A 9,826-nucleotide genomic window follows, 5' to 3' on the forward strand; every position below is an offset into this window, starting at 1 on the left:
TCATTAAATATTCCTTCTAAGTGTTTTCTTCCTGGTGTTTCAGATATCTTATGAAAGAGCCTGTACTAAATGATGATCTTCCAAGTCGTATACTCTACGGAGCCATCAAGGTGAAACCGAGAGTGAAAGAGCTCACAGAAACTTCTGCCATCTTTGAAGACGGAACAGTGGAGGAGAAGATTGATGTCATTGTCTTTGCAACAGGATATACTTTCTCTTTTCCATTTCTTGAAGATTCACTTATTAAAGTAGAGGATAAGATGGTCTCACTGTATAAATACATGTTCCCTCCTCACCTGGAGAAGTCCACTCTGGCGTGCATTGGTCTCATCCAGCCCCTAGGTTCCATTTTCCCAACTGTCGAACTTCAAGCTCGTTGGGCAACCAGGGTTTTCAAAGGTATGTGAGTGGGAAAGTGAGGGGCTGAGGGTTCTATACCTGATGGATTTTGCTCAATAACAAGTTTAGATAAGGAGGTTGCCAGGAAGAAGTTGGCCAACCTTAGGCAGCTCTCACGACATGAACATCTTAAAAAGTTAGTGGAGAATTTGCAAAATAACAAATACAGAGATAAAATAATAATCATAAAGATCTGTAATCATCCCTTTAAAATATTAGAAATTCCAGAGAATTTCAATTTTCATAAAGCTAAGTACATATTATCCTTTCCTGGAATAGTGAAAGAAAAGTTGAAAAGGAAAAGATCTCTGAGTCCTGGTGTTGCCTATATGATGTTTGTAATTTCGTCTGAATATGTACAAATCCAGAGACCCAGGGCCTCTACATTAACTCCAGATTAGCTCTTAATACAGTAAGAAGCTCAACCTCACAGATCCTTACAAAGTTATAAAGTTACTGAAAGGTTTCTGTCTAAGTACCTGTATAACACTTCACATTCCTCAGGAGGCTCTTATCTCCCTGACCCCAGGGCTCAATTCTGCTCAACCAAACTCACTGAATATCTAGCCTTCTGCTAGAACCTGGTGGGATGGAGAGCAACTTAAACAGATCATTTCCACATACTAAGATAAATGCTTTGGTAGAGGGATGCATGGAGTGCATGGGAAGAAGAGAAAGGGTGCTTTGCAGCATGTTGGGGTAAAGGAGGGCATGTGGTCAAGGAAAACTTGCTAGGTGACCAAGTTTCTCAGGTGCAGAAAGGGGAATCACTTAGGCCAAAGCACAGAGGCATGATGAATATGAAAAATTACAAGCTTTTGACGTTCCTAGAACATGACAGGTAAGGCAGAGAGGGGTGAGAGATTATTAAAGAATAAGCTTTCAGAAGAAGGGCCAGGACACAAGAGCCTTGTAAGTCATACTAAAAGGCTTTCAATATAAAATGTAGATCAGTTCTTTCCCAATCTAGCCACACATAAAAATCATCTGGATCCTTAGGGACCCTGATTAAGTCTGACCTGAGGAGCTAGAACTCCATTTTAGAAAGCTCTTCAGTCAGAAAACCCAATGAAAGGTCATAAGCAAGGAATAGACATTACCAGACTTACATTTTCAATAGATTATTTCAGCATTAGTGTGGAAGATAGATTTGAAAGGAGAAAAGAATGGGGTCTTTGAGACCAGCGAGAAAGCCACTGCAAGTCTCTGCTGAAACATGATGTAGCTGAGCCAAGTGGAGAAGACAATAGAAATGTGAGAAATCGTTAGGGGTAAAATCCACAGGACATAATGATCAGCTGAATGTGGAAAATCAGAGAGAGAGAGAGAGGAACCACAGATGACTTGCAGATCTCTGGCCATGGGAACTGGAGGGACAGCAGGGCTAACAGTAGAGAGAAGACATGTGGAAGGAGATGCAAGTCTGACCAGGAGGGCTTCAATGATGGGCTCCGTTTTGGACTCATTGACTGATATTTCTGATGACTGGCTATATCCAGGGGAAACCGACCATTTCACCATGTCTGAGAACACCCGTACACAGGGATGGAATCACAAGCACACAGTGATAACTCCTGCATCAATCTACCTTCTCTGTCCCCACTGCTCAACTTTACTCCCACCAAGTTTACTTCAACAGCCTCTCTACTGATCTTGCTAGCTTTAGACTCACTTTCCTTGAGCCCATTTCCCAAAATTCACCAGCTAGGAGGATCTTTCTAAGAGGTAAATCTGATCTTGTCGCCACCTGCCGAAAACCCTCCCATGGCTTCCCTTCACCTTCAAAATAGGGCTCAAGCCACCTGATATGATTTCTGGCTCTTCAGGCTCACCTTCCTTCTCCAGCCTCTTCTTCTTCTTACACGTTCCACCTCAGAGTTCACACTGTAACCTGTGCTCCCCTTAAGGAGCATAAAATTCAACCCACCCAGGAGTTCAACAACACAGCAGCCCTGATTGGCATGACATGGGTAAATGGCCAAGTTTAATGGAAGGAATCTACTACTAGATAAAGCAATGATATTGAATCAAACCCACTACTCAGACTAGCCTTTTATTTCTAGGCTTGTGTACCTTGCCCTCGGAGAGGACTATGGTGGCAGACATTATCAAGAGGAATGAAGAAAGAATAGATCTGTAAGAATGTTTTTTAAATTCTTTACATAAAGCAATGTTTCTCAGGATATAGTGACCTAACTACCCACAAGAACCACCTACCTGTTTCTTAAAAATGCAAATTCCTGGGTCACAACCCAGACCAACTGAATTGGAACCGCAAGATGAAACTGGAAATTTGTATTTTTAGAAAATACAAATGATTCTTATACATACTAGTTTAAGAACCAACTACATGGGGCACCTGGGTGGCTCAGTTGGTTAAGCATCTGCCTTCAGCTCAGGTCATGATTCCCACATCGGGCTCCCTGCTCAGCAAGGAGTCTGCTTCTCCCTCTTTCTCTACCCCTCCCCTTGCTCCTGCTCTCTCTCACTTTCTTTCTCAAATAAATAAATAAAATCTTTAAAAAAAAAAAAAGAACCAACTACATAAAGATAGAAATTTAACCAAATCAGGACATTTTTCCTGGACTTAATTTTATTTCAATTTTGTATGATGTCCGTGTTAGAGTCCTTATCTTCTCAGGCTGCCCACTCTCTGTGGTGAGAGAGGAAATGAGATGGGAGCAGCAGTAGTGACAGTGGCCAGGTGTCTCTGAAAAGTTAGCTGGGGAATGTCCTATCAAAGTAAATTAGAAGGAGTTGGTGTGAAGTGAAAGTAGTTGTATGCTTTGTGATAGGGTAAAGTGGGGTTTGACAGTGATCAAGCACCTTGGAGAGGAGACTTGGGGGCTGACATCACATGTAGGGGTTGTCTCATGGTCAAATTCTAATTAATCTAACATTTATTGAGTACCTATTATATGCTAGCCAGAGTACCAACTACTTTAATAATTTAACAAGCAAATATTAAGCATCTCCTCTGCGCAAGACACTGAGCTAGGCTTTCATCTGTGTTAGCTCATGACTCTTTGCGGCAATCCTGACTAATCTGTATTTGCCTGGAGAACTGAAGCCACTTACTAAATATCAAATAGTAATCATGGTTATAAACCTTGTCACATTCCTAAAACTTCCATGAATTCGGGGCTATTGATTTTACAGCCTACTCTCAATCTGAGATCTGGGCCTTCTGCGGGGATAAGCTCATACCTTCCACCAGAGATTCACTCAAACCTCACTTACTCACTCACTCATCCCTATTTTGTGCATCTGCCCTTTTTTACTTTCTTCATGAAGGTTTGGAAAGAGCCAGAGCCAAACGCTGCAGTCCAATTACATCGACTACTTGGACGAGCTCGCCTTAGAGATAGGTGCGAAGCCAGACATCCTGTCTCTCTTGCTGAAAGACCCCAAACTGGCTGTGAAGCTCTATTTCGGACCCTGCAACTCCTACCAGTACCGCCTCACTGGGCCCGGGCAGTGGAAGGGAGCCAAGAATGCCATCCTCACCCAGAAACAACGGATACTGAAGCCTTTGAAGACACGGGTACTAAAAGCTTCATCTGATTTCCCAGTTTCCTTCCTGTTGAAAATCCTAGGGCTTCTTGCTCTTGCTGTGGCCCTTTTTTTTCAGCTTCAGTGGTTCTAATCTGTCAGCATAAAGCTTTTGACTTTAGTGTCAGTTCCTCTTAAAAAAAAAAAAAGAAAAAATATGAAATCTAGATTCTATATTTCAGGGTTGAAAGGAACAGAGAGAGGTGGTCGCAGAGAAGAGCAGAATTAGGTCCATGTAAAAACACCAAAATGGTGTCATGAAATTTCTTTGCCACTCCACCCTTCCCTCAAGTCCTTCAGACTCTCCAAAAGGACAACTAAATAGCACTGGCTAAATAGTGCTGCAGGCCCCACAGAAGAGGGTTGTGTGGAAAAAACGGAAATACACAGAATGACAAGCAAGCCCCAGGGTTTAAAACATTGGAAAATGTCAATGGTGGGTAAATATTTAAATGCCTGCACGATGTTCTCGATAGGCTTCTTATCCGGACTGTATTTGGTAACAAAGTTCTCAAGTGTTACGTCATGCTTCATTTGCTTGGCAGGGAATCACTCAAAAATCCTGGAGGAAAAAATGAGAGGCTAGACTCAGAAAGCAATGGCGATGATCAGACAGACTCCTTGGGCCTCGTGGTGAAAGCAAAGCCAATAGGCACATTTCTTACATTTTGACAGAAACACCGTTGTAAAAATAAAAATAAACCTGCAGTAACAGCTATATACACATTCAGTGCTTATCATAGACCAGACATTGTGCTCAGGGCACATCGTACATATAACTTCATTGAAATTTCACAACAAATCTGTGAGATGGATGCGGCCATTCTACCCATTCTACAGATGATGAAACGGAGACTCAGAGCAGTTGGGTAACATACCCAAGACCATACAGCTGGTCTTGTCGTGGAGCCGGGATTGGAACCCAGTTTTGCTGGATTCTGGAACTGTGGATCATAACCTTTCCCCAGAATATCCTTACTTACAAAACCCCCATTGCTGACAAAGTGCTTGCTAACAGTTTATGCTATTTATAATCATATATATGTTGCTTTTGGAGGAACTTAACACAGGTGACAGCACTCTTCTTGCAAATATGATCAATTAATTTTATTCATAATATTTAGTGTATAGTCCAGCCAGATCTAAAGAGCATTTGAAGGAATTTACAATGAAAGACACCTATACAAGAATATTTAAGGTAATCATTGACATTTTGAAAAAGCAAGCACTGTGGCACAAGTATATGTCCCAAGTAGATGGAAAGCATTATAATGATTGAGCCTTGTATTTAGCTCTAAACTTAGAGGTAAACGAAGCAAAAAGTGAAACACTATGTAATCTCTGTCATCTGATAAAAGGAAGCATACCAGTTGGTTAGGAGGCACATTTTCTTGGAACTGAAATCCAAAAAAAACATACAAGCAATTCAATGTCAAAAGATATTGAGCAACAGAATAAACATCTGGTTTATTAATCCATTACAGCCATTCTCTCCATGAACTGTGCTTTGGGAGATAAGCTATGCCCTAAGCCCAGACCAAGGCCTATTGAAGAGGGAAAAGGTCAAAGATTAAAGATTTAGGCAAATTTCTCCTCTTACTCTTCCAAAGTCTGTGTGGACACTGATCTTCACTTTGGCCTGGATTTGTCCCTGAAGCACCCAGAGCAATGCAATGGCGATCTCTGTCAGTGGAAGCTTTATTTCTTTAAAGTCCATTGAAATGACACCAGCGTTTAAATGCAATGTATTTTTTTCATTGTTCCTATGAGTGGTTTCCCTTGAAAAAAAAATTCAGATGGTATATATACTTCTTGATTAAAAACTGATTACTTTGCTAATTATTAAAGATTGTTTGCAAAGCATTATATTATTATTAATCATAGTAGAGTTTATCAAGCCTGTATGGCAAGAATAGGTGAACTATTGCCTGCGGGTTAGAGAACATTTTATTGGAACACAGCCACAACACACATTTATGGTCTATGGCTGCCTGCGAGCTATAATGGCAGAGTTGAGTAGTTGCAACAGAAGCAGTATGACTCACAAAGCCTAAAATATTTACTCTCTGACCCTTTACGGAGAAAGTCTACCAATCCCTGCTTTGTAATATCCAAAGCATTGTCCTAATTATTTTTCATAACTTGCTTCCTTCATCATTACCACTACCCTAGGAAGTAACTATGGTCCTTATCCCACTTCTCCAGTGGACTAGATCAGGAAACAAGTGTCAGATTGATACTGAATCAGTGGGGGAAAAGTAGCTCCATTAGGACAGAATTATTATTGAATGTATGACCTTGAAAATCTTCGGAAGAACTTGATCTCTTGAAATCTTTCCAAATATTCTGCTATCTTTTTAAAAACATAAATAGTTCATTTCCAGAGTCTGAGATTGCCTAAGGAAGTCTCACCCAAGTTTATTCTTCTGCCTCGATACACCCTGAAACAGGAAACTATCCCGGACAAAGCACCTGGGATAGTTGGTTCCAAACGACATCCCACAAGCTACCTGCGTCCGAATATCTCAGGGAGCCTACAGAAGTGCAGATTTTTTAATACAAATACAGTAATAATTCAGACCTGCTGAATGAGAGTCTGTGCTGGAATCTCCAGTCTTGACAAGCTCTCTAGAAGATTCCTCTGCACATTAAATTTAAAAACCATTGGTTTGAGGGGCCTCTAAAAAAGCTGCTTTCAGAGATTGGTCTGTGCCTTTCTCCACTCCTCAGGGCCAAATTCCCCCTTTGGTTCAGCCTCGATGTTTCTTGCTGCAGTTTACAACGTTCTTCTTCTGTAAAGGATGTTAACCGGTTATCACCCTCTTCCCAAGTATCTCCCTGTGAGGTTCCCTTTACTAACCTTTTATAGTAACTACCCTTCTCTCTATGATAGCTACTCAGTTTTTCTTACCAAAAGCTAAATGGGTCCCATTCGCTCTTTGCAGAAAAATTAAGATATTTTAAAAATAAAACTCTTGGACTGCGACACGTAACAAAATTTCTAATAATAAAGGTTTCAAAAGCTTAACCCGGAAAGAATCCAGTGTTCCTATTACAGTGAGGATGGTGAAGGAAGGTCCTTCCTTATAATTGGTCCTTCGTCCTGGGAGACGCTGCTGCTGACACACAGCCCCGGGTGCAGAGCTCTTGGCCATTTCTTGAGGGAGATTGTGTTTGCACAGAACATAACTCACTTTCTTGTCCGGTCTGCCTTATGACCAAATTATGGATCAACGAGGCTTAAAAAAAAAGTCTCCTGGGATTAGATTCTTGTAATCCAGGTCAGATGCCAAAATGAGATTGAACATGCAAGGCTTTATTAAGGAAAATGCCTGTATGAGGGGGAAATAGGGAAAGTGCAGGAAGAGGCCAGAAGAGTTGTCAGAGAGCAGTGCAAGTCCGCCTCTGAATGAAGGAGAGACAGAAGAAGGTTTGGGTAGAAACATCCCGGACAGCTGTGCAGGCCAAGGAAGGTGCAGCAGAGCCACTGGGGAGTCCTCAGGCCATCAAGGAACCCTGACTCTCCCGTGTGATGGGCTTCAGCCTCCCTGCCATACTCAATCTGGCCGGCGGCAGCTCCTGGGAAGGGGACCTGAGCACAAGCACAGCAATGTATCTCGGGCACAACAGCTAAAGCCGCTGGTCAATGATGCAACCTGTGGTTAGCGATCCAAGAAGCACATTCTCAGGCTTGTAACGTCATTTTTGTACTTTTTAACTAATTGAATTACAGGTTTTAAATTAATTTACCTACTTAGTCATCCATTGCTTCCACAGCTAATTCTAAGACAGAGGCGTGCCTTCCCCTCAATCCAAAGCTTCCAGTTCCCTAGAAGCCCAGACCTGACGGTGTTTGAGAAGGCACTGACAAAGAGGTGCTGCGGGGTCTTCTTTTCCCTCTCCTTTTCTCGGAAACTTTCAGCGGCTCCTCATCACCGCCTTTGTCATTGAGGATTCTCCACACTAGCTGTAACCTTCCTTTCCAGCCCTACCTCCTGCCATTTTGCCCCCATACCTGCCCACTGCCTCACCATTCTAAAAAGTGGGGCACTTAGGCTTGCTTCACGCTACGTACTATGGCCTCCCAGCCCCCAGTGGCTGAGATCCGTCGGTTCCTGCAATGCTAGGTCACAGGGTATTCTCCAGTCCCTCCTCAGTCCCTCCAGCCAAAAGTCCTCTCCTCTGCCTCTCTATTACCAAACCACGTTGTCTTCATTCTGCAATAATGTTTACACTCTTGTCTTTTTGCTGGCACTAACAGCAAAAATGACAGTTTTGTGCCTCGGAGCCACCAAATCCAACTTCTAGAAAATAGAGCTTAAGACACTTTGTCACTCTTCAGGGTCATGCAATAATAGGATTTACACTTTGGAACCAAAGGGTCACTGCAAGTTCCTGGGTCATTTTAGAGATGGAAGAGATAAGCAGAATGCTCCCAGATAAGAAAACTAGGCACTGTTCAGGGCCACATACCCAGTCATGTCCCTGATGTTTCTTCCACTAACAGGACAAACACACCGTGGTAAGAACTGGCTGCTTTTCACCCTTGTGGAGGGGTATCTAAAACATGTTTTCTTACACCTAGCTGTCCATCTATATGTGCAACATACTCTGGAAGAGGGATTTTAATTACAGCTATTAAAAGGAGTTTTATTGCTAGACATTCCTATACTATGTGTTGCTGGACAGTAGAAAGTAATTGATGTCAATTTCTCTTGGTGTTGAACTACTTCTAATAACCCAAGTAACCTGGATAAAATAATAAAAAGCCATCACTTACTCATCATTTATTATGTTGTAGATGCTATAAAGAATTCAATTTCATTTCTTTAATCTTCAAACCCATTTTACACATCAGGAGATTGAGACTCAGAGAGGTTAAATACCTTCCCAAGTTATGTGGTCTGTAAGTGGGTCCAGCTGGGTTTTCCTGCCACCCCTGCCTCTACATCCTATGCTATGTGACAGTGTATCAGGTAATGAATCGGGGGGGGGGGGGGGCAGCCGTTTTTCAGTGTCTGTCTTATATCCAAGATAAAATTTTAATTTTAATCAATTTTGTTCCTTCTCTACACACCAAAAATAGAACTGATTCCCAGGAACACTAAAAACTACAAGTCATCAAAGAAGATTCACAAATGCTCGTAATATGTCTAATAAGATGATATAAAAGTATATTAATGTCTGTATTAATAAATATTATATTAATTTAGGTATTAAAGTATCTAAATAAGAATAGAAACTGCATTTGTTTAAAAAATAGATATATCTTCACAAGTGCCTGGGGAAAAAAGAAAGACTTCAGATTAGGGCAGAATGGGGTTCTTCAGGAGAAAAGAGAAATGTTCAAGTTATTTAAAAGGGGACTGAAGGAAGGAAAAAAAGAACAAGATGCTTGGGTGACTTAGTCAGTTAAGCATGGGCCTCTTGATTTTGGCTCAGGTCATGATCTCAGGATCATGAGATCAAGCCTCAAGTCAAGGTCCACATTCAGCAGGGAGTCTGCTTGAAATTCTTTCTCTCCCTCTCCTTCTGCCTCTCTTCACTCTCTCTCTAAAATAAATAAATAAATAAATAAATAAATAAATAAATAAATTATTTTTAAAAAATTTATGAGATGCATTTTTTTTTAAAAAAAAGAAAGAAATAGGGGCACCTGGGTGGCTCAGTTGGTTAAGCATCGGCCTTCAGTTCAGGTCATGATCTCAAGGTCCTGGGATCAAGTCCCGCATCGGGCTCCCTGCTCAGTGGGGAGCCTACTTCTCCCTCTTCCTCTGCCCCTCCTCCTGCTTGTGCTCCCTCCCCTTCTCTCTCTCTCAAATAAAAATTTTTTTTAAAAAAAAAGAAAGAAAGAAAATAAATAAGAACAAAAGGG

At 41.5% G+C, this 9,826-nt stretch overlaps 1 protein-coding gene across 5 annotated transcripts in view; it reads left to right on the forward strand.

Annotated features, from left to right (window-relative positions):
• The window catches only part of FMO2 (flavin containing dimethylaniline monoxygenase 2), a 28,593-nt gene extending 22,779 nt beyond the window's left edge, over positions 1-5,814 (forward strand). For 4 of the 5 annotated variants that reach the window (XM_008696087.2, XM_008696073.2, XM_008696083.2 and 1 more), the window contains exons 7-9: positions 44-399; positions 2,463-2,535; positions 3,694-5,814. In XM_008696087.2, the coding sequence (XP_008694309.1) occupies positions 44-399; positions 2,463-2,535; positions 3,694-4,045 (781 nt within the window). In that variant the 3' untranslated portion in view covers positions 4,046-5,814. Of the gene's footprint in view, positions 1-43; positions 400-2,462; positions 2,536-3,693 lie in introns of those variants that run through there. The other variant, XM_008696093.2, reaches the window with a different exon arrangement.
• The last annotated feature ends 4,012 nt before the right edge of the window (positions 5,815-9,826 follow it).

Source organism: Ursus maritimus, unplaced genomic scaffold (assembly GCF_017311325.1).
Source record: "Ursus maritimus isolate PB19 unplaced genomic scaffold, ASM1731132v1 scaffold_2, whole genome shotgun sequence".
NCBI lineage: Eukaryota > Metazoa > Chordata > Mammalia > Carnivora > Ursidae > Ursus > Ursus maritimus.